This window comes from Papio anubis, chromosome 7, assembly GCF_008728515.1.
Source record: "Papio anubis isolate 15944 chromosome 7, Panubis1.0, whole genome shotgun sequence".
Lineage (NCBI taxonomy): Eukaryota > Metazoa > Chordata > Mammalia > Primates > Cercopithecidae > Papio > Papio anubis.
This window is the reverse complement of record NC_044982.1, coordinates 75,923,755-75,949,613: the sequence shown is the minus strand read 5'-3', so window position 1 is coordinate 75,949,613 and position 25,859 is coordinate 75,923,755. Positions and strand designations below refer to the sequence as shown.

Sequence of the window (25,859 nt, the reverse complement as noted above, 5' to 3'; positions counted from 1 at the left end):
ACCAAATTTTAAACATTAAAAGCAGGAAGGTACAAATGAATATAAAAATAATCTACTTATAAAAATGCATGCCTGAAACCTAGTCTGTTCTGCATTCAGGGCCCTCCATACTGGGTAGAGGGAGACAGAGGGAGAAAGGAACAAATGGAAAACCACAGGTCCACAGCATACAGCAGATGCACCTCCGTCCAGGGTTCATGGCAAGAATTTTCCCTCTTCTATAGTTTCAGCCAGTTCACAAGGACTCCTGTTTTGTAGATTGAGCTAATTCTACATAGTCCTCTTTCTCTTGAGCTTTATGCACACTTGCAGGTAAAAGTGTAGGTATTGGGGATGGAGTTAAGGTGGAGCTTACTGGTGTAGGATGTCCAATATGAACAAATGGCAATTTACTGGCGTTAATGTGAACAGCTCCCTTGTATGGAAGGGAAGGAAGAGGAGCTGAAATATTTTAAAGGGTTAGGAGAGAGACTTTTGAGTTATGACTTATCCCTTTAAACTGGAGTGAGAGAGGGCAGAATAGTTAGGCTCTTTCCCTATATTAAATATGAGCTCACCCTATTTCTTTCAGTTCTAGAATCTATTTGGTGAGCTGCCTATTAACAAATATAATAACTTTTAACATGTGACATCTATTCTTGATTACATGTATTATTCAAGGTAAATAATACTAGTTTCCATAACTGGTAAACCCTGACATCTTACTGGTTTAAAGCAGTAGAAGTTTATTACTTGGTCAGGTTACAGTCCAGTATGCATGGGTTAAGGAAGATGGAGCAGTTAGGGAGTTTCTGTGGCATGCAATCATTTAGAGATGCAAGCATCCTTCGTCTTGTAGGGATCTACTTCTTAGGGATCCTGTCTTTTCTCTTCAGCTAGTGATTTTCAACTTGTTTCATTAGCATCTTAATAAAATTTTCTGTATAAGTAAACATATATCAGAAAAGATTAGTTATTTTAATTCTAACATTGAGTTCTGTCTATATGTCATATCCTGTTAATTATTTTAATATACACTGTCTTATTTAGTCCTCACTAAGGCATAGTTTTTGAGGTAGCTACTATTATCCTCATTTTTATGATAAGGAAATGGAGTCATAAAGCACTAGTGAAATAAGCTAGTTACAGAAAGACAATACTGCATAATCTCACTTATGTGTGGAATATGAAAAAGTCAAACTCATAGAAACAGTATAGTGTGGTTACCAGTGGTTGGGAGGATTGGGAGATATTGGTGAAGGGATACAAAATTTTATAATAGACTGGTCGAATAAGTTCAAGAGATCTATTATACAACATGGTGACTATAGTTTGTAACAATGTATTGTATACTTGAAAATTAGTAAGAGTAGATTTTAAGTATTCTCACCACAAATAAGTGGTAAATATGTGAAGTAATGCATATGATAATTAGCTCTATTTAGCTCTTCCACAATGTGTACATATATCAAAACATCGTGCTAAACATTGTGAGTATATACAGTTTTCTAAAAAAGCATTAGTTGAGTCTTAACTCAGATCTCTGACTCTACAAGTTGTATTTGTGTGTGTGTTGGGAGGGGTGGATAAAATAGACATAAAATTCACACTTTAACTATTTTGAGGTGTTCAATTTGGTGGCATTTAGTACATTTACAATGTTGTGAAACCATCACCACTATCTAGTTCTGAAACATTTTAATCACCCTCAAAGGAAGCCCTGTACCTATTAAGTAGTCACCCCTCATTTTCCCTGTCATCAGCCCTGGTAACCACTAGTCTGCTTTTTGTATGTCCCTGTGGATTTACTTATGTTGGATAAAGTAATCCATAAGTAAATTGAGTAATACTGTGACCCTTTGTGCTTGACTTCTTTCACTTAGCATAATATTTCTAGGTTTATTCATGCTACAGCATGTATTACTACTTTCATCCTTTTTATTGCTGAATAATATTCCATCATATGGGCATACCATATTTTGTTTTTCCATTTATCCATCCTTTGATGGACATTTGGCTTATTTCTACTTAGCTATTGTGAACAGTGCTGCTATGAACATGAGTTTACAAGTATTTATGTGAATATCTGTTTTCAGTTCTTTGATATATATATCCAGAAATAGAATTACTGTGTCATATGGTAACTCTTTGTTTAAATTTTGAAGAACTGCTGGACTATTTCCCAAGGCTCTACTCCATTTTATATTTCTACTAGCAGTGTGTGATGGTTTTGATTTTTCCAGTCCTTTGTCAATACTTGTTATTGTCAGACATTTTGATTATAGCTATCCTCGTGAGTGTGAAGTGGTATCTCGTGGTTATTATTTACATTTCTCTGTTGACTGCTGACCAGTGATATTAAGGATCTTTTAATGTGTTTAATGGCTCTTTGTATATCTTCTTTGGAGAAATGTCTATTCAAAGCCTTTGCCTATTTTTAAATTGGATTGTTGGTGATTTTGTTGAGTTATAAGAGGTTTTTTTTTTAAATGCATTTTGGATACTAGATCCTTAGATATGTAGTTTTCAAATATTTTCTTGCATTGTGTAGAGTGTCTTTCACTCTCTTGATAGTGTCTTTTTTTTTTTGTTGTTGGGGGGACAGAGTCTTGCTCTGTCGCCCAGGCTGGAGTGCAGTGGCACAATCTTGGCTCACCACTGCAACCTCCACCTCCCAGGTTCAAGCAGTTCTCCTGCCTCAGTCTCCCGAGTAGCTGGGATTACAGGCACATACCACCATGCCCAGCTAATTTTTGTATTTTTTTTAGTAGAGACAGGGTTTCACCATGTTAGCCAGGCTGGTCTCAAACTCCTGACCTTGTGATCTGCCGCCTGGGCCTCACACAGTGCTAGGATTACAGGCATGAGCCACTGCACCCAGACGGTAGTGTCCTTTCAGTCACAAAAGTTTTAAATTTTCATGAAGTCCAATTATCATTTTTTTCTTTTGTTACCTGTGCTTTTAGTGTCATGTGAACTCTGAGAAACCATTGCCAAATCCAAAGTCACACAGATTTACCCTTATTCTTTCTGCTAAGAATTTTATTTTAGGTCCTTGACTGTTTTTGAATTAATTTGTATATATGGTGCGAGGTAGGGGTTCATCTATGTTCTTTTGCATGTAACTGGTTGTCCCAGCACTATTTGTTGAAGAGACTATTCTTTCACCATTGAATGGTCTTGGCACTCTTGTTGAAAATCATTTGACTATAGATGTATATATTTATTTCTGGACTCTTTTTCATTGATCTATATGTTTATCCTTACGTCACTACCACACTGTTTTGCTTACTGTAGTTTTGTTGTAAGTTTTTAATCTTCTCCCCTGTTTTTTGGTTAGTCTAAAGGTTTATCAATTTTGTTGATCTTTAAAAAGAACCAACTTTTTCTTTACTCCCTCTGTTGTTTTTCCATTCTCTATTTTGATGATATCTACTCTAATCTTTATTTTTTTGTTTCTTCTGCTAGCTTTGGATTTAGTTTCTTCTTTTTTCTAGTTCTTTAAATTGTAGGTCGGTTATTGATTTGGGATTTTCTTTTTTAACATAGGCTTGCATGAGCCTAAAAATCAGCCAGAGGTGACAGCTTAGGATTTCTTGGGTCATTTCTGGGCATGTGTACATCTCTGGGCATGCACGTGGACTTCTAGATTCTCCAGTATTATGCAGAAGGTTTTCCAAACTTTTATTCCCTCATGTACCCTCTTTTCCCAGTTTCTTCTTTCCTACGCCTTTCAGTCTGTCTGCTGCTTTCCCTGTCTGTTTTCCCTTGTCCTAGGCTACTACAGCTAGTATATTTGTTTCAAATGTTTTTTGACAAACAGCAGAGGCTCTAGCCCTGAGAATGTTCTGAAGCAGGTGAAAGAAAGGCAAGCATCTGAGCTTATCCCTCAGGGAGCCATCATACAAGTCAAAACAATCACTTTTTTTTTAGAACAAGGTCCATTTTACCCCCTCTTGGACCAGTAATCTGTACCAGGAACATGGGCCACCCCAAAACCACTGCCCAGCTGGGCAGTGGGGAATGGTAGGTGGGTAAGTTAAAATGTTCTCATCAAAATTAGTAGTTTGTTTCTTCATTAAGCATTCTCCTAATTTTTGTAAGTTTTTATTTAGATTGTAGAGCTTCTAAAAAGTTAATTCTAACAGTTTTTGGCAGTTTAATCAGAGTTTTGTAGTTCCCCAGTCTGTCACTTTCAGTGATGTTACTTCATAAATTGCCATTTTAACCGTGCACTGGAATTTATCATTAAAGATTGGTAAAGAGCATAAAGTTACATTAATGTTTCAGAAGTAGGTATTGGAAATTTTAAGTTACTGATGTCAATATTATATGATTTGCTCTCTCAGAAAGACTTTAACACAGAAATTAAGAGAAGCACCAGTTCCACAGGTTTTTTTGAAAAATTTAAATATATTTTTATATCTATTTACTTTTTACCTGTTAGCTTGTGTTTTCTGTCGAAAAAACGATGACTGTCCTAATAAATATGGAGAAAAGAAAACTAAGGAGAAATGGAATCTCACTGTACATTACTACTGTTTGGTGAGTATAATTTATAATTAAATTTTAGAAATTTGGTATTCTAAAGAAGGTAGTAAGATTCTGACACTGATTTCTGAGAATTGGATAAGTCATTTAACTTCTCCAGATCTCATTTTGTCTATCTCTAAAAATAGACTTTTTTTTATATTGAATTCTAAGATTCTGAAGTTACTTGGTACATATAAAGACTTATCATTATTACTTGTTTGTTTGTTTTTTTCTTTCTTTCTGTTTAAGGCCTAAGTGAAAAAAGGAGAAAAGGATTAGGTCTATAAAGGGGGTATTTCTTTTACCACTTTCTTACTTCATTTGTTGCTAGTGATAAATCTGAGAAAAGACTTGTTTGAGGGTTCAAGGAGTAGAATAAAAGTATTTTATTTCACACAGAACCTGAAAAGAAACCTTTTGGCTAAAGGTAATAAATATTTTTGGAAAAGGAAACCAGTTACTTTATGCATCACTCAGAAGAAAGCAAATGAGTGATTTCATACTCAGAATTAGTCTTTCCTTTGTTTCCCCTCCCCTCCACCAATTTCTCACCTCACTGAATTCGTGCCTTAAGATATTAGTGACACATTACTGCCTTAGCATGCCACATTACTACCTTACATTAGTACATACAGTGTTTCTTGATACTGTATCGTTATCTGCTGCTTAACAAATTACTCTGAAATTTTAGCAGATAAAACGTTTGTCATCTCACACAGTATCTGAGGGTCAGGAATTTGGCTGAGCTGGATAGTTTGGGCTCAGAGTCTCATGAGGTTATCTTTGAGATGTCAGTCAGATTACAGCTGAAGACTTTACTAGGTTGCAGGATCCATCCACCTCTGATGGCTCTTTCATGTGGCTTTTGGCCTCAATATCTCCTAACTATTGTCAGGAAACCTCAGCTCCTTACCTCCTGGGCCTCTTGGTAAATAAGGCTACTCATGGCATGGCATCTGGCTTCCCCCAAAGCAAATGATGACAGAGAGGGAGACAGTGAGAGAGAAATCAAGATGGAACCATATGACCTAGTCATCACAACCGCTCACTAATGTCTCTTTTGCTTTATTCTATTGGAAACAAATCATTAAGTCTAGTAGCCCACACTCAAGGGGAATTAAGCACCATTTCTTGAAGGAAGAACTATCAACAAATTGTGGACATATTTTCAAATCTACCACTATCCATGTTAAAATTATTTCAGTGCTTCTTTGAGAAACCACCTAAAGTATTACTTGGTCCTCTAAGACTACAGTCTTGTGCTTCAGTACCTCATAGGTTAAATAGAGTAGTACACTGGCCTGGGAACTTACTTATAAGAGAACATGAAGTTGTCATTCCAAATATGTTTATAAGTTAGAGTCTATTACGTTTTGCAGTAAAAAGAAAATCTTTTCATTTTTGTATGTTTATTTTACTTTTTTTTCAATCAGGAAAGGAAGATTATATTATTTTACTTTTTATGCAGTAGAATTAGGAGAGCTGTTTTATCTGTCTGCAGGTTATGTTTTCATAACAAATTCTTAGTGTGTGTCACTTGTTATCACTTGTTTTTCTTTACGATATACTGGTTGAAATTCTAATCATAAATTTGCTCTACAAAGTGTTTTTGAATTATGTAATAATTTAAGTTGATCATATCAAAATTTCCCTTATGTTCTGTCTTATTCAGTGAGTGTAATACTTTAAAAAAAAGTACTGACCCCAGACTCAACTCTTTTAATATTCTATTTCATTATGAACAAAAAAGTATAGTGATGTTACAAATGGTAATAGAATGCTAGAGCGGAAAGAGACTTAGATACAGTCTAATCCAGTGTTCTTATTTTCATGTTTAAGGTTTTAGACATTAAATTACTTGCCTAGGGTTCCACAAGTTTCAGCGAAGCCTGGCTTTCAAGCCAGGATTTCTTATTCACATTCTACACGTTTTCTGACTCAGGCTTTCTTAACATATATAAACAGTGAAGCTTAAGTCAAATTTTAAAACAGTCAAACATTCATTACTGTCGCATTGGATTTTAAAATTCAAACGTTTATGTTGTCTAGGGTTCAATAGGTTTTCTTTTAAATACTGCCTTAATGATTCAGAATTCAACTAGATTTAGAGTTAGCCTGAATTAATCTGAATTGTCGCGATCTGTATTCACCACTCCTTTTTGTTAAGCTTAATTGTAGGTCTTCTTTCTTTCTTTTTTTCTTCCTCTAACCCACCTAACCACTCTCCGCCTTCCTTCCTATCTTCTTTTCTTTTTCTTTCTTTTTCTGTTACTTCCTGGAATACTTTTAGAAACTTATTAGGATATACAAGCTGATAATATACAATGCCTTCTGAATCAAACAATGTAAGTAAGCTCTTACTTTCACCATGAGAAATAACTCCTATAGGGAACTACTTGAAATTTGAGCCATTTTATGTCTATTTTTTTATTAGACTGAATAGTATGGATATATATTTTTAGTGCCCAACTAGTTTCTTAGAGATTATTTTCTAATTGAGAATATATTCATAGTTGATGTCAAGTGGAATTTGGCAGAGAGGTAAAGAAGAAGAAGGAGTTTATGGTTTTCTAATAGAAGATATCAGGAAGGAAGTGAATAGAGCTTCTAAACTGGTAAGTAAATTATTTTATTATTAACTAAATGCCATAAATATTGCCAATACTTGGGAAGTATTTTCTGTTGGTTTCTGTACTAGAAATTTATGACCTTGATTATATGTTTCAATGCATATTTTTGTCATTTAAATATGGTAAGTTTTAGGAGGACAGTTTATATTTTTGCCCGTGAAAGAAAGCTTAATTGACCCTGGATAATACATGTGACAATACCGACTTCACTTCCTTATCTTATTCCAACATGTCCATCAGAATTGACCATCAGAATTATGATCATAACTCCACTCTGCCATTCTGCAAACCTTCAATCCTGAGTCAACCCAACCATTTACTTTTTTATTCTAATACCTCAGTTGCTGAGATTGGAATGTTGGGTTGAGTTAGAAATTACACAGCTTTGCAGACTGGCAATTCATGATCTCCATATCTCCTGACCCTTTTCTGACATTGTGTGGTTATATTCAGTGCCCCTTTCTATTCTCTAGGATAGGCATTCTAAACTTTAACTCCTTGCTCATTCAGCTATCATTTGTGCATCTTCTGTGTATTAGCCACTATGCTGTATGCAGGGAAATGTCTCCATATGGTCTGAGTAAAAATAATGAGAAAGAATGAGATTTGAAGTATAGGGAGTTCTGTTTAGAGAATGCGATACTGGAATTAATGATTTTCATGGGGAAGCATTTTGGGTGATGAGGGGATTCATCATTACACTGGAGGGGAAATGAAGGACACTGACACATTATAGTTGAAGAAGTCACAGAAAGATTGTCCCATAAATGCTGAAGTTGTTTAGACTTTGTTTCGACAGATGCCAAAGTCTTGAGGTGGAGGAGTGCCTAGGAAGTTAGCAGATAACAGAAAAGTAAATGTCATTAGGCTCAAAGGTCCAAATTTTTCAAAGTGTGAAAATCAAGTTGGCCTATAATATTGAACAGAGAACTAAAATAATGTTCTCTTTGTCCCCTTTCCTGCGCCTGTCCATGTCCCACCCTGTGTCAAGTCTGAAAATTAAGGAGGATGGAAAAATAAACAGCTTTATTCAAGAAGGTCTACAAGGGAAGCACATAGAAACATTATTTTAGTTGAGGCAAAGAAGTGGAGGCAGTTATTTTTGAAGATATCGAGAAGATAGGAGAGTTAATGGTAAAAAGAGAGGTTCTAGGGCACAAGGAAAAACCTTGGGAGAGAGGTTAGCATGAATCTAAGGACCATGCGAGATATTCAATGTGAGATATTAGTATCAATTCCTAAACTTCCTGGTGATAGTGAGCTTGTGGTAAAAGGTGGTCTCTAAAGGTCCCCTTATGGTTTGGAACTACAGATTGAATATCCCTTATCCAAAATGCTTAGAACCAGAATTTTAGATTGAAATTTTACATTTGAAATTTTTTTCAGATTTAGGAATATTTGCTTACCAGTTGAGCACCTCTAATCTGAAAATCCAAAACCCAAAATGCTCCAATGAGCATTTCCTTTGAGCATCATGTTGGCACTCAAAAAGTTTTCAATTTTGAAGCATTTTGGAGTTTTGAATTAGGGATATTCAACCTGTCCTTATTTTCTGAAAACACCTGAATCCTCTCTATGTATATTGTGAACCCTTGAAAAGAAGAGTCCCATTTGTGAACTCAAACTAGAATTCCTTGTTGTCAGTTCATTGGGAGAGTTTCAGGTTGGCCAAGTATTCTCCAGTGACCTAGGTGGTGCTCAAAGGGGTCAGCAGTAACTCTGTAATCCCTGAATCAGTGAGCATTTTAATTGCAATCTTAAGAGTTCCAAAGTGTTTTAGGTACTGTTCTGTATTTTGCTAGTGATTGATTCATTTAATAATTTTTCCATTTATATACCACTGTTATATTTCAGTTAGTGGCACTGATAGTATATTCATTTCCTAGGGCTGCCATAGCAAATTGGCTGCTTAAAACAAGTTTATTCTCTCACCATTCCGGAGGCCAGAATTCTAAATCCAAGTGTCAAAAGGGTTGGTTCCTTCTAGAGGCATGGTGTTTGGCATCTGTAAAGCAGGAGTTAACTATCTGTTAATTAAATGCATGCTACTAGTTTTTACTGGGGACTGGCTACTCTTTCCAGTAGGCTTACAGTTTCCTGTTTCCTTCTGAGTACCCTCTGTCTGGTGCTTCTGTATCTATATTTGCTATAGCAATGAGGATAGGTTTTATACTTCTCTTGTTTTGGGAAGAAAGCTCTCTTAGAGATTGAGTTAAAAACAGAACCAGTGATGATTTTTATGTAACATTTAAACGCCATTTCTAGATGAAGTAACTCAGGAGTTTCATTTTTTTCTCACATTTTAGAGGACAACACAATATTTAGTAACATTACACAATAAGTAAAATGACATTACACAATAAGATTGAAAAAATATATGGGTGATTTAAAGCTAAGTATTAATTAGCTTTTTTTTAACCATTGGGGGAAAAAAGAATTCTAGATTTTAGCAGTGGGATAACTTAGTTTATAAGGACAAAGTTTGAGAACCCACTGGCATAGAAAATGTTTTCATAATATATTGTTAAAAATAGCACATGTTCTGTTACATAATACATCACCTGATAACAGACTTAAATCATTAACAGTAGACTTTCTATTTTCCACTGTAGGTTCAAGCAATAAATGCGGGAGTGTTTTTCTTTAGGTGTACAATATGCAGTAATAGTGACATCTTTCAGAAAGAGATGTTGAGAATGGGAATTCATATTCCTGAAAAGTGAGTAACATTTAGCCTTATGATAAAAAGAGAGATTTTAAATGTAGGATTTAATAGCAATGGAAATGATCACCTATGTCTGATTCAGTGAGCATGGACAGGTAGCCATTTCAAATGGTGAAATGCAAAACCTCCTCCCCCAGATGGCCAGTTCTTGGAAAGCAAGGACTGTGTCATAAATGTCTCATTCATTGATTTATAATCTCTTTATAAGTAGCTCAGCTATGTCTAATTTTAATTGATTGACTTTGTACACAATTATAAGAGACTTCAAAATGGTATGTATAAATTGAGAGAATCAAGATGTGATTTAAAATATGTAAGAATTTTCTTAATACTTAAGCATGAAGAATCCAGAAATAATGATAGTGAACTTAAAATTAAAAATCGAAAGTGAAATATTTGGAAAAATGTGTTGTAAAAAATTTATTGTTAACTTTTCATTTATCGTGAAAATTCATTGAGACTAATTAACTGTATGATAAAATAACACTAATGGATTTATATCTTAAAGAGAATCCTAAAAAGGACAAGTTTTATTATTCTCCTAAGTATATAAAAGTTTTTATTTTAGGCCAGGCACGGTGGCTCACGCCTGTAATCCCTCCCCTCACTTTGGGAGGCCGAGGCGAGCAGATCACCCAAGGTCAGGAGTTCAAGACCAGCCTGGCCAACATGGCGAAACCCCATCTCTACTAAAAAATACAAAAACTAGCCGGGCATGGTGGCAGGCCCCTGTAATCCCAGCTACTTGGGAGGCTGAGGCAGGGAGAATTGCTTGAACCCGGGAGGCAGAGGAGAATTGCTCTTGACCCGAGATTGTACCACTGTACTCCAGCCTGGGCGAAAGAGCAAGACTCCATCTCAAAAAAAAAAGTTTTATTTTTAGATTCATTCCTGATCCTCTTATGTAACATTATTTATAGGTCAAAGCATATTTTATATCTTGTTTCTTTCATAGAGATGCTTCCTGGGAATTAGAGGAAAACGCTTATCAAGAGCTTCTGCAGCACCATGAGCGTTGTGATGTTCGAAGATGTCGTTGCAAAGAAGGGCGAGACTATAATGCACCTGATAGGTATTTCTGAAAGTTCAGTTGTTCTTAGTGGTTCCTTGTTTAAACCTTCTGCTGACAAAGTAGGTTTTATAGTTAGTGAAACGTAGTTTTGCTCTTAGGATGTTAGAAGTTTAAAGTGAGATGAGGGATATTTTCTAATGCACATTTACATCCGTTTACAGAGAAATTTTGTGGTTAGTATAGTTGTAACCTATTTCTCTGTTGTATTATCACGAGACTCTATTTTCTAGAGCCACACTGTTCTATCTGGTGGCCAATAGCCACGTGTGGCTATTGAGCACCTGAAATTTCCCTTTTCCAAACTGCAAGGTGCTGTAAAGACTTAGTTCACTAGGACTGCCATTAACAAAATACCACAGACTGGGGGGCTTAAAAGAAATTTATTTTCTCATAATTTTAGAGGCTGGAAGTTTAAGATCAAGGTATTGACAGGTTTGGTTTTTTCTGAGGCCTCTGTCCTTGGCTTGCAGATGGCTCTGTTCTAGCTGTGTCTACACGAGTTGTCCCTCTGTCAGTGTGTTGTCTATGTCCTAATCTCTTTTATTTTTATAAGGACACCAGTCATATTGGTTTAGGGCCCACCCATCTGACTTTATTTTACTGTAATTACCTGTTTTTTTTGTTTGTTTGTTTTGAGATGGAGTCTTGCCCTGTTGCCCAGACTGGAGCACAGTGGCACGATCTTGGCTTACTGCAACCTCTGCCTCCCGGGTTCAAGCGGTTTTCCTACCTCAGCCTCCCGAGTAGTTGGGATTACAGGTGCATGCCACCTTGCCTGGCTAATTTTTGTATTTTTTTTAGTAGAGATGGGGTTTCACCATGTTGGTCAGCCTGGTCTCAAACGCCTGACCTCATGATCTGCCCGCCTCAGCCTCCCAAAGTGCTGGGATAACAGGCATGAGCCACCACACCCGGCCATAATTACCTCTTAAAAGGCCTTATCTCCATGTATAGTCACCTTCTGAGGTACTAGGACTTAAGATTTACTTCAACATATGAAGTGCAGGGAGACACATTTCAGCCCATAGTCATTTTATTATGACTTAAAGAACTTATGTGACCAAATAACTTAAAATTTGTTGTTAATAATTTTTATGTAGATTACATATTGAACAAAACGATAATATTTTGGAAATAAAAATATATTATTTAACTTTTTTATATTTTTTAATGTGGCTACTGGAAAATTTTAAATTACATATATGGTTTACGTTGTATTTCTATTGGACAGCACTGTTCTAGAGGGTAATTTAACTAGATTTATCTAGCACTGTTTCTTTTGGACCACTATAAAAAGTGTTTGGCATTTGAAATTTATTGATTACTCTTTCATAATGTCAGTGGCTCTTTTATTTAACAGTAATTTTGTGCATTTTAGGTACAATGTACTGTGTTGCATAGTAGGAACCAAGAATACCTTCATTTTTTAAGATGTAGGATAAGAAGTAACAAATCCAGTTTACAAAATTTATATAGGAAATTTCAATAAATTGTTATCACTGTTATGTAATCTTACTTAACATAGTAAGCTCAGTGTATAGAGCAGAATATTGGGAGCCTTGTTTCATGAAACAAAGTTGAGTCAGCTACTACATAATTGTGAAGATTCAGCTAAGGTCTAGCCTGCTCTGGAAAGTTTCCCGTAAGCAGCTGTCCTCATTCCTGATTCCCTACTCTGGGCTAGGGGTTCCCTTCATTGTGCTTGTTACAGTATAGTTGGCGTTAAATTTAATGCTATTAAACCAAAAATTCTTAGAAGGCAGAGATCTCATTGAAGGTGTCAAGTAACTGTATTCTTGCCTGTGTTACTTATCTAGTGACCCTGATTATTCATTCATTAACACCAATAATACCTCCCTCAAGAGTTTTGCTGAGGCATAGATGACATAATGTATATAGGATTTTAAGAAGCAATACATTCATAATATTGATATTTTTCAAATTTATTTTAGGCTGTTCTTTGCCTATATGTATTTCTTGTATACCATTGGTCTCTCAATCAGTAGTTACAACTTTTCTTTCTAGGACAAAGATATTGTCTATCTGAATGACTGCTTTGTAATCTCATACCCTCTCATCCTAGTGAGAGGAAGGCAGTTTTAGTGAAAGGCAGCATGGTTAGTGCTTAAGAGCATGTCTGAAGCTAGATAAACTGAAGTGGAAACCTCAGTCTGAGACTTGGCTAATGTGGACTTGAGTGGACAAGTTATTGACCCCTCTGTGCCTTGATTTCCTCTTTAAAATGGAAGTAACAGTGGTTCTATCTACCTTCTACAATTGTGAGGATTAAACTTTTCATATGAACACAGCGAGAACTGGACTTGCAGCATAATAAGCACTTAGGTTAGCTGTTTCTTCCTCCTTATTGTTGTCACTGGGCAGAGACTCTCACATATAGAGGACACACGCTAACATATGCACACCCACACAGAGGGATGATATGCCCCCACCTCTGGGGTAGGGATGATGTCTAGTTACCTCTCTTGCCACTCACACTTTCACACACGCAGGGAGCTAAATCTGTTTCTAAACAGAGAAGGTGTAGTCATACCCAACAAAAAGGCTGGAGCCCCACACTATAGCCCACACACATAGTCATGGAGAAAATATGAATATGAATATGTGATGGCATACATCACATAACACAGTGGGGAAACATGGAGCTGGGAACAGATGACAGAGAATATAAATATGAGCCAGGTAGGAGGTCTGGATTCTGTTGAACTGCGCAATACCTGAGGTGTTTGAGCAAGCTTATTTTAGGAAATATTCCTCACCTTGAAATTTACTGAATGTTTCTTCCATATCAGACATACTGACACAGCAATCTCCCTGTAAGCATAGTCATCTCAAAATAGAAAGGAAAATTTATTTTCTCCCTCTTAATCATATTTTGTCTGATGTTTATATTCTTTGTGTATGTGCATATGAGTGTGATAAGTTAGTTTTGGTTTTTATATTAGAGATATTTAGAGAAGCAGATAATCTTTTTCCTCCTTTAGAAAATCGATTGGGTGGGTGTATGTGTGTGTGTGTGTGTGTAAGAAGGGAGGCCCTGTGGACATTGCTAGTGGTTGAAACTAGAATAAACGAAATGTAAGTATCTGCTTTTCTTTATGTCCTCAGCAAATGGGAAATAAAGCGCTGTCAGTGTTGTGGTTCCAGTGGCACACATTTAGCCTGCTCCTCACTACGGTCATGGGAGCAAAATTGGGAGTGTTTGGAATGTAGGGGTATTATCTACAATTCAGGTAATTTTTTGTAATTTTGAATAAAGTTTTTATTCAAATGTGTATTATTTAAAAGTTTTTACCTATATCTCTGTTATGCTAACATGGAAATTTAAATCTGTAGGAGAGTTCCAAAAAGCCAAAAAACATGTATTACCCAACTCTAATAATGTGGGGATTACAGATTGTTTGTTGGAAGAGTCATCACCTAAATTACCCAGGCAGTCACCTGGATCCCAGAGTAAAGATCTACTGAGGTATGTATTTTGAATTGGAGAAATACATAAAAATCTATTTGGAGAAAATTATGATAGGAAATGCCATACACATTTAGAATATTAGGTGATCATACAGTAGTCTAGAAGAGTGTTTTTCAACCTTCAGGACCCAGCGTGTGATCATGAAATCAATGCAAGCAGCATTTTAAAGAAAATGAAATGGGATTGAATAGAATACAAAATACCAAAATGCATCATACTTGGGAAAAGTGTATCTATCCTAATTAATTTTTTTGTGTATGGAGTAATGATGTAAAATATATTTTTTATTATAGATCACTTTCAAGATAGTTTGAAAAACACTGATCTGGAAAATGTGCTTAAAATGTTATTTGATTATAGAGTAAGACAGGAAATTAAAATATCAAGCATACCATGTCACCTTATTAAAAGGAAAGAATCCTATTTAAAATAGAAATTTTTTTCTTTTGTCTTTTTTTAGAAATAAAGTCTCGCTCTGTTACCAGGCTGGAGTACAGTGGCATGATCATGGCTCACTGCAGCCCCAATCTCCTGGGTGCAAGTGATCCTCCCACCTGAACCTACCAAGTCTCTGGAACTACAGATGCATGCCACCATGCTTAGCTAATTTTTAAATTTTTGTAGAGATGGACATCTTGCTATGTTGCCTAGGCTGGTCTTGAACTCCTGGTCTCAAGTAGTCTTCCCACCTTCGCCTCCCAAAATGTTGGGATTGCAGGTGTGAGCTTTGATGTTATAATCATTGTTTGCTTGTTTACTGTCAATGTCAAGAGTCTAAATGTCAGCTCTTCCCTTTAGAAAGTTTAAGGCGTACATACTATTATCACATTAATTTCTGTTCCCATAAGATAGCAAAATAGGCTGGGTGTCGTGGCTCATGCCTGTAATCCCAGCACTTTGGGAGACCTAGAGGTCGAGAGATCGAGAACATCCTGGCCAACATGGTGAAACCCTATGTCTATTAAAAATACAAAATTTAGCTGGGCATCTGTAGTCCCAGCTACTTGGGAGGCTGAGGCAGGAGAATCGCTTGAACCCAGGAGGCAGAGGTTGCAGTGAGCCAAGATTGTGCCACTGTACTCCAGCCTGGTGACAGAACCGAGACTCAAAAAAAAAAAAGATAGCAAAATAATAAGTTACTTTCAAAATTTTAATTAAATAAGATTGGAATTACATCTTTATAATGTTGGGTATTTGTTCAGCTGTAGTTAAGATTTTTATGTTTATATAGATTTGCAAAAGAGTTTTTAGAGCCTTGCTTTATCCAATAGGGAAGAAGTAGAAAATTAGTCGCTAAGCATGATGAAATACTTTCTTGTTAAAAATAATTTCAGTTTGGGTATGGTGGCTCATACCTGTAATCCCAACAGTTTGGGAGGCTAAAGTGGGAGGATCATTTGAACCCTGGAGTTTGAAACCAGCCTGGGCAATGTTAGGAGACTTCGTCTCAACAAAAATATTTTAAGAAAATAACCAGATATGGTGGTGTGCACCTGTAGTCCTAGCTGGGCAAGAGGCTGAGGTGGGAAGATCATTTGAGCCCAGGAGGTCAAGCTGCAGTGAGCTATGATCATGCCACTATACTCTCTCCTGAGTGGCACAGCAAGACCTTGTCTCTAAAAAAAAAGTTTCAAGTTTAAAACCTTAGAAGATAGTAAAGATAATTTTTGTGAAGACATTTGATAACTGAATTTGTAGACAGGTAGAATATTAAGTACTCTTCAAAATTTGAAGAATATCTGTTTTACTATGCCACTTGTGTTAACTCTACGGAAAAATCTGTTACAAATATTGTTATACTTTTAGTATCAAAATAGATGTTCACATTATTTTAAAATAATTTTAATATTTAGATTTCCAAAGATGTTACACCAGGGAAGCTTGACTCCTTGCTCCTGCTTTAACATGTAGTCATGTTTAGAAGAATAGCATCAACATTCCCCTGATCAGGCAGGAGCAAGGAATCAACCTGCTATAAAAAAGGTATGTTTCTGAAGAATTGTCTTACTTCCAAAGGACTTTGGCTTTTATTCAACATAAGTTAATGAAGAGAGGATGATATAAAAAAAGAAAAAGCAAAACCTGGCCCACACTAGGGCACTGTAATGTCTTGGGGTGGGACAAATTCATACTTGGTATAGAAAATGATCCATGGGCATTGCCCAAAACAAATTTATTTTTGAGAACATTAATTCCAGTTACAGATGGAGAAACTGAGGGAAGGAGTGATTGAGCTGGTTTCTATAGTCACTTGGATTGTTAAAACAGATTGCTGGACTTCATGCTGACAGGTTCTGATTCTATAGATGTGCTGTAGGGCTCAATAATTTGCATTTCTAACAAGTTCTGGGGCAATGCTGCTGCTGGTCTGGGACCACACTTCGTGACTTACTGGTCTAGACTAAAAGGTACTATTTTAGGAATTGTGAATTCTGTTTATAATATTAGCTCTACTGTTAATTATGACTTTATGATTTAAAATATATTGTGTAATCTCTCAAAGACATTTTCTTACATAGTAAGCAGAGATTACATTTGCTTTTTTTAAAAAAGGATATAGTAAACGTGAAGTAAACTACAATTAAGAAACTTAATTATAGCCATTAGCCAGGAAGGTGAGAGTTTGGGCTTTATTTATTTATTTATTCATTTATTTATTTATTTATTTATTTATTTTTGAGACGGAGTTTCGCTCTCGTTGCCCAGGCTGGAGTGCAATGGCGCGATCTCGGCTCACCGCAACCTCCGTTTCCCTGGTTCAAGTGATTCTCCTGCCTCAGCCACCCGAGTAGCTGGGATTACAGGCATGCGCCACCACACCCGGCTTATTTTGTTTGTTTGTTTGTTTGCTTGCTTGCTTGAGATGGAGTCTCGCTCTGTTGCCCAGGCTGGAGTGCAGTGGCCGGATCTCAGCTCACTGCAAGCTCCGCCTCCCAGGTTTACGCCATTCTCCTGCCTCAGCCTCCCAAGTAGCTGGGACTACAGGCACCTGCCACCTCGCCCGGCTAGTTTTTTGTATTGTTTTAGTAGAGACAGGGTTTCACCGTGTTAGCCAGGATGATCTCGATCTCCTGACCTCGTGATCCGCCCGTCTCGGCCTCCCAAAGTGCTGGGATTACAGGCTTGAGCCACTGCGCCTGGCCTTATTTTGTATTTTTAATAGAGAGACAGGGTTTCTCCCTGTGGGTCAACGCTGGTCTCGAACTCCTGACCACAGGTGATCCGCCCTCCTCTGCCTCCCAAAGTGCTGGGATTATAGGTGTGAGCCACCGCGCCCGGCCTGAGATTCTGATTAGTAAACCGGAATTCACTGGTTGGTTAAATTTGAGATAATTATCTATCAACTTTCTTGTAAATGATTCTAATTTGGTAAAAGATTGGGATGAAGAATCAAGAATTTAAAACTAAGATTATCAAATAACTGTTTTTGGTTCTAGTAGCAGCCATTGGTACGATTTTGGATGGAAGTTGGGGAAGAATATCCTATTAATCTTTTTTTTTCCCTCGTCATGTTTTATTGGCTATATAATTGCTGTTTCACATAAAGTACTTTAAAGTACTTATCTCTATGTTTAAATTCATGTTTTATAGGCAAGGCAGCAAATTTAGAAGAAATGTATCAACACTATTAATAGAGTTAGGATTCCAAATTAAAAAAAAAACTAAAAGATTATATATCAACAAAGCCAATATCTGGACTAGTGCCTTAGATGCATTCAGAAATCGAAACTTTAATCCTTCATATGCAATTGAAGTAGCATATGTTATTGAAAATGATAATTTTGGAAGTGAGCATCCTGGATCAAAGCAAGAATTTCTGAGTCTCTTAATGCAACATCTTGAGAACTCATCATTGTTTGAAGGGTCCTTGTCAAAGAACTTGTCTCTAAATTCTCAAGGTAATTATTTTATTTATTGTTGTATATACCAAATATCACATGTATAGAAAAAGAGATAGGTAGCTGGTTAGAATTGATATTTAATACCTGTGCTCTAAATATACAGTTCACTTTGTTAATAAACTACTGACAGAATCACAGGAAAGTGGGAAGGGGGAGTGACAGTTGAAAAAGTAAATTTTGTGGTGAAACATTTTTTATTTAAGAATATACATTCTTTATAGCAATATTCTTCTAAAAATTAATCCATAATTAAGTGTAACTTTATCTTTAATCTCATTTTAATAGAGTGGCCAAATGGGGATGATTATTTGAATTCCTCTTGTTTGTATATTTGGAATTTGCGGTTAACATAGAGTTTTTATAACATAGTTTCCTAGTCCACATGTAACCAATTTTTCAGTATACTTTTGTTTGCAATATTTTTTTTTTTTTTTTGCACAATTATGTATATGATAGTTTTCTGTCTTTACTATTGGTGAGAACTTAAGGTAATTATAACAGGCATCTCAAAGCAGTGGGTAATTCTAGCATTCTCTTTTAGGGGCTTTTTTACTACTTTTGCTGCAATAGGAAATTCGAAAGAATGAGAAGGCATTTCGTTTCATTTCATTTGAATTTCCTGCTATATTTTTTGTAAACATCCTCACCATTGCCTAAAGCATCATTTTTACTCTGTATAGTTCACACAGTTTAATTATAAACTCCCTTTAAAATAAAACATAAAAATAAATAAAAAGCTTTCCAAATAGTAATGTTAACTCAAGGCAGCTTTGGTATGGTGGAGAGTACGTGAATTTAAATCACAGAATCTGAATTCAAGTTTGTACACATCTAGTTCTTTACATCCTTAGTTACTCTCTCTGGATCTCAGTTTCTTCATCTGTAAAATGTGATTATGAATATGTAACTTACAAGATTATTGCGCAGGTATTGTTAATGTCCCTTATTAATAAGTTGCTTTCAACAATTTAAAAATTAAGGAAAAATTTACTTGATTGTTTTGACACATCAGAGTTGCTAATACATTTGAAATGACAATTTTAATCAAAGCTCTGACAGTAAGGTAAGACAGCATGTACTGTTGAGAGTAAATTTGTGCCTTTGGGAAAGATTATTTAGTGATATAGATCGAGAACCTTAAAAATGTTCCTATCCTTTGACCTATTAATACCATATGTAGGAATCCTAATCAAATAAATATAAACAAGAATATGTGAGTAGATGTTGACTATAACATTATGTCTCATATAGTTGGAAATGTCACTTAGCCAGGATAGCCAGTAATAGGGGGATGGTTTGCATTATAGTACATCTCTAAGTTAGTCTAAATACATTTATTAACTATAGATTTGAGTAATTTTGAGCAGTATGATAAAAAGTTTACAATATAATAAGTGGATAAAACATAAGTCAAATTGTTTTTATATTTATATACACAAAGAGGTACAAATACAGTCATTTGTCACTTAGTAACAGGGGTATGTTCTGAGAAATGTGTCAGTAGGCAATTTCATGATTGTGCAAAGATCGTAAAGTGTACTTAACGGAAACCTGGTTGATGTAGCCTACTACACACCGAGGCTATATGGTAAAGCCTATTGGTTCTAGACTGCAAACCTGTATAACATGTTACTGTACTGAATACTGTAGACAATTGTAACACGATGGTAAGTATATGTATATCTAAATATACAAAAGGTAATGCATTGTGCTATGACAGTATAACATCACTAGATCATAGGAGTTTTTCAGCTTCATTATAATCTTAGGGACCACCTTTAATGTATTTCATCCATTCTTGACCACAACATCCTAATATCGTGCATGACTATACACCAAAGTGTTTACAGTGGTTATTATGGTGATATGTTTATTGTGTTTTATGTTTTCTATAATAGATTTTTACTTTATATTCAGAAAAATGTGTCTTTTTTTATATTTTAGGTGAGATCTATATTTTCTACATAATGGTAGCTTCTAAGCATTATATTTATCTAATGCTTAGATTTTTGGACTAATTTTTAATATATATTTAAAATGATGGTTATCTTACAATAATAGAAGTGTATTTGATATATTTTCATCTGTATTTACAGCTCTGAAAGAGAATCTTTACTATGAAGCTGGCAAAATGCTTGCCATTTCTTTAGTTCACGGTGGTCCTTCACCTGGTTTCTTTTCTAAAACCTTGTTTAACTGCCTTGTTTATGGACCAGAAAATACCCAGCCAATTTTAGATGATGTTTCAGACTTTGATGTGGCACAGATTATAATCAGGGTAAGCAATGGATCTGTTTATTAAAAAGCACACTACATTCTAGGTATCTTTTAATGTAAATGATCTGCAATAAAATAATATCTATGAAGGAGTTAGGGATTGTAAACATATATTTCTGTTTACCAGTGGAGTTCTGAACCAGTTAAAAGATAGTTTTAGAAGTCAGATGGCTGGAGATTAAAGTGCAGGTTTAATGTTAGTAAAACCAATTGGATGATGTGATTTTGGTCTGTGTTCAACATGGCTTGTGAATTCTCCTCAGAAATACATGGATTTGCCTGCCTTGCTAGAGACAACTTGAGGCAGATTCCCTATTGCATGCTAGAAAGCAGATGAAAGTGCACTTTGATGCAAGGCCGGTGGATCTGAAGAGAGGAAGGATTTGGCTTACCAGTTAGAATACTTTTCCTTCCTTCTATAGGGAGGTATGAATGATAGATGGAGAGAAAGACCAGGCTGAATTTCTTCCAAAGGAGAACAGGTGGTAGGGATCAGGGAGGACTTAATGCATCCTCCTAAAAATAGTTACAATTTATTCAGCACTTATAATGGGTCCTGTACTAAACATGTCACATGTACAAACACTCATTTATCATAATGCCATATAAGTGTCATTGCCAACATGTTACTGCTTTAGAAACTGAGACAATGTAAGCCATTTAACTTTTCTTCCTTAACCTCCCTCCTACTTAAGCATACTCTATCCATTGTCTCAATTAACAGACAATGTTGTTTAATGATTAAAAGCATAGGCCTTAGCCGGGCATGGTGGCGTGTGCCTATATTCCCAGCTACTCTGGAGGTTGAGGCACAAGAATAACTTGAACCCAGCGGATTGAGGTTGCAGTGAGCCAAGCTCACACCACTGCACTCCAGCCTGGGCAACAGAGGGAGACACCGTCTCAAAAAATAAAATAAAGTAAAATAAAATAAAGCATAGGCTCAGAAGTCAGATTTTACTTTGAATGCCAGCTCTTATAACTACTATATGCTGTGTCACTTTGGGCATGTTAATCTTACTCAACCTCAGTTTCTAAGTCACAGAGTGAGCACTGCTGAAGTGTGAGTTGCTGTAGTGTATTATAACAATTCCTTCATTTGCCCTAAGACTGCTTATCCTAACACTGTGTTTTAAATTGACCCCTTTAATTCTTTGTTTTTCCTTTTGTGTCCTCTTTACTAAAAAAAAAAAAAAGTGTATTTAAGCTTCATTGTCTCTATTTCCTATTTCCTCTTTATTTCTTGTAATCAGGCTTCTGTCCCTACCACAAGTCTCAAGTTAGCTAGTTCATAGTTTATATCCGAGGCTCTAAATATCCATGTCCAAAGTCCTTTTCTAATTTTTCATCTGCTGTGACTTCTGCAATTACCACTTAGAATTTCTCTGCAATATTTTATTTAATATTGTACTTCCTCCTACTTCTGATGATTCTCTCTTTAATACTTCTTACTTCTTTTTCTTCTTACCCCTGAAACAGCATTTTTCAGTGTTGTCTTAACAGTCCTCATTCTTTATTATTTGGAGAGCTTCTTCTCTCCTGTAATCTTTCTGAATGATTCACAGACCTGTATTTTTGAGCCTCTGGACTCTTATATACAGATAAGACCTGGGTCTTGTAGCACATTGAGTCCAACATGTTTAAGATGAAAATAGTATTTTTCCCAGAATTTTTTGTTTGATTGTTTTTTGGGGGGCTTTTTTGTTTTGTTTTTACCTGTTTGCCTTTTCTTTCCAAGAGATTTCTTATTTCCAAGCTGTCCTGGAGAGTCATTTTCATACTCCTCCATTTTCCAGTTGTATGTCAAGTCACCTATCTCTAAGACTGACTTATCATCAACCTTTACTTCCTATTTCTAGTGTGCCTTTTTTACCAAACTCAAATTTTCCCTCGGCTCAGACAATTAGAATGTTGTTCTAATATTCTTATTTGGGATGATTCTTCCAAAAGTACAGTTTTGACCATATTGCTTTCTTCCTCAGGAATCCCCCAATGGCTTCTCATTGCCTGTTGAACAAAGTTTAAGCTCTTCATTAGGGCATTTAAGACCTTCACCTCTCTTCATGGCTTTATCTACTCCAGTTTCTGTACTTTTTATCCAGTGTTTGTTCATTCAAGAAATACTATGTACTCTCTACTGTTTTGTTACTAAAGATAGAGTAGTGAGGCAAAGTCACTACCTTCTTGGAGTTTACATTAAGAGAGAACACAGAAGATAAACAACAAATATAATATACTATCATGTAGTAAAATGTATGATAATGCTAAATAAAACAGAATATGGCCAGGTGCAGTGGCTCATGCCTGTAATCCCAACACTTTGGGATGCCGAGGCGGGCATATCACCAGGGGTCAGGATTTCGAGACCAGGCTGGCCAACATGGTGAAACCCCATCTTTACTAAAAATGCAAAAAAATTAGCCGGGTGTGGTGGCGTGCGCCTATAGTCCCAGCTACTTGAAAGGCTCATTTGAGCCTGGGAGGCGGAGGTTGCAGTGAGCCAGGATCACACCATTGCACTCCAGCACGGGCAACAAAGTGAGACTCCATCCCAAATAAATAAAATATGTACATAAATATATACATACATACATACATACAACAGAATTAAAGAAAGGAGATAGATAAAGGTTGGAGTATATATAAGTTAGGTTTTAGGCTAAACTTCTGTATCACGTAGACACAGACAGACAGTGGCTCAAAGAAGGCAGATGTTTACTGCTCCGTAAAATCCATTGTCTAGATTTTAGGGTAAGAGTTGGCACAAAAAATGGCCTGTAGGTCAAGTTCTGGCCTGTTGCCTGTTTGGTAAATAGTTATATTGGGCAACCATGCCCATTTGCTACTGATCTGACTGCTTTCACACTACAGAGTTGAGTAGCTGCAACAGATATCATATAGTTTGAAAAGCATAAAATGCTATCTGGCCCTTTATACAGATGGCCCTCTGTTTTCGAGATACATCGTGATTTACAAAACCATCTAAGGACTTGAGTTCCTCCCTCTCATTATCGTGTAACACTTAACATTATTGTCTTCATCCACATGGTTGAAGCTTGCTCTTAAAGGAGAAAAGTGGAAGTTGAGAGCAGGGAAATTTGAGACATTGTTTTTACTTACATCCCATTGAACAGTCATGTAGCCCCACCTAGCTGCAGCAAAAGTTTGGCTATGTGCCCAGCAGGGTTGAGGGTTTGCAGGGATGAGGCAACATACACCCAATTATTACTCTGACAGGGTGTAAAGATAGTGTTTTGAGCATAATAGTCATGAAAAACTTCAGAGATTTCAGCAGAGATTTTGAATGAATGAGAAGAAGTCACGTAAATCTCTAAGAATGTTTTAGGAAAAGGAAATTGTAAGTAAATTTTCTGTTAATGGATTGTTTCCTATTTTTAACATTTTTCATCTGTACCTTTAAGAGCTTACCTGTATGAAAGTGTCTTGCACTTTCACTTGTCTTTCACTTTCACTTCCACATAAATGGCCGAGTATTTCTTTGTTTACGCTGTTCACTAAAATGCTCTTGGTAAAATTCTGTCCATCTTTTAATTCTCAGCTGATATTCTTTTTCATGAATTCCCAGGTCATCTTTCTTGCCTATCTAGTGCTAGGTAACTTTTCTCTTTTTTTTTTTCTTTTCTTTTTAAGAGATAAGGTCTCAGTCTGTCACCCAGGCTAGAGTACATTGGTACGATCATAGCTCACTGAACCTCCAACTCCTGGGCTCAAAATCCTTCTACCTCAGCTTCCCGAGTAGCTAGGACTACAGGTGTATACCACCCACAACAGGCCTTTTTTTTTTTTTTTTTCCTTTAGAGAAGGGGACTAGCTGTGTTGCCCAGGCTGTTCTTGAACTTCTGGCCTCAGGCAAGCCTCCCACCTCAGCCTCCCTAGTTGCTAGTCTTACCTAGTGCTATGTAATTTTTCAGTGTCAGTTATTTCCTTCTTTACAAATAGTTTCATTATACTCTGGATTTCTTGAAGGCAGAAATAGACAAATTTGTTGAACTGGATCATCAGACATTTATTCTAGAAAAATACTTCTTGGTTTACTTTCACTGCACCCATATGTACTCAGAAATTTGAGTATAAATTAATATCATTTGAAATGTACATGTCACTCAAAAGTAAATGGGTAAAGTGGCTGTATTTTCTCCTTCGTTACAGATAAATACTGCAACAACTGTAGCTGACTTAAAGTCAGTAATAAATGAATGCTATAACTACCTTGAGTTAATTGGATGTCTCAGACTTATAACGACATTAAGTGATAAATATATGTTAGTAAAAGACATACTTGTATACCATGTAATTCAGAGAGTCCAAGCACCCTTTGAAAGGTAAGTTGTTTCTATTAATATATGGCTCTCTCAAATTACATGTTTAAAGTGGTTAATTATCTTGTAATGTGAGATATATTTGGTAATAAGTGAGATGTTTTTCTCAGAAAAAAATTTAAATGCTATTTTAAAATAATAACTTAAGCCTTTTTGGGATGATTACTGTTCTGATCATTTAATAAGCATTGTGTAGGTCAGGTGCGGTGGCTCACTCACGACTGTAATCCCAGCACTTTGGGAGGCTGGGGCAGGTGGATCATTTGAGGTCAGGAGTTTGAGACCAGCCCGACCAACATGGTGAAACCCTGTCTCTACTAAAATACAAAAATTCGCCGGGCATGGTGTTGGGTGCCTGTCATCTCAGCTACTTGGGAGGCTGAGGCTAGAGAATTGCTTGAACCCAAGTGAGCCAAGATCATGCCACTGCACTCCAGCCTGGGTGACAGAGCAAGACCCCCTCTCAAAAAAAATAAAGAATTGTGTAAATGTATGATGCTTTCATAGAAATAATCACTATTTCAGATTATAAATTTTTTTCTAAAAAATACTCTTTTTAAAACTCTTACTACATGAGCCAACTAATCTCTGTGCATTCATTTAATAACTATTTATTGAGTACCTTTTATCTGCTGGGTAGTATATATATTGACCATTCTTTGATTAACAAAGTATGTATGATTCTTGCTGTCTTTTAGTTTAGAACACTGGTCTAAGACAACTTATGTATCTCCTTACACTCTTACAATTTTTTTAAATAATGGAAATACACATATGAAAGTAGTCTGTAATCACCATCCAGATCTAACACTTACTAACCTGTGCCTGTCTTGTTCATCTATATCCTACCCTTGTTATTGACTCCAGTATTATTTTAAAGCCGATACCAGATATCATCTCAAACCTGATCA

At 36.1% G+C, this 25,859-nt stretch overlaps 1 protein-coding gene across 5 annotated transcripts in view; it reads left to right on the top strand.

Annotated features, from left to right (window-relative positions):
• The window catches only part of G2E3 (G2/M-phase specific E3 ubiquitin protein ligase), a 53,726-nt gene that overhangs the window by 21,603 nt on the left and 6,264 nt on the right, over positions 1 to 25,859 (top strand). For 4 of the 5 annotated variants that reach the window (XM_031668213.1, XM_031668216.1, XM_031668214.1 and 1 more), the window contains 8 exons: positions 4,427 to 4,524; positions 7,026 to 9,861; positions 10,823 to 10,939; positions 14,066 to 14,190; positions 14,294 to 14,426; positions 18,021 to 18,328; positions 20,428 to 20,609; positions 24,779 to 24,951. In XM_031668213.1, the coding sequence (XP_031524073.1) occupies positions 9,830 to 9,861; positions 10,823 to 10,939; positions 14,066 to 14,190; positions 14,294 to 14,426; positions 18,021 to 18,328; positions 20,428 to 20,609; positions 24,779 to 24,951 (1,070 nt within the window). In that variant the 5' untranslated portion in view covers positions 4,427 to 4,524; positions 7,026 to 9,829. Of the gene's footprint in view, positions 1 to 99; positions 313 to 4,426; positions 4,525 to 7,025; positions 9,862 to 10,822; positions 10,940 to 14,065; positions 14,191 to 14,293; positions 14,427 to 18,020; positions 18,329 to 20,427; positions 20,610 to 24,778; positions 24,952 to 25,859 lie in introns of all 5 variants that reach the window. The other variant, XM_031668217.1, reaches the window with a different exon arrangement.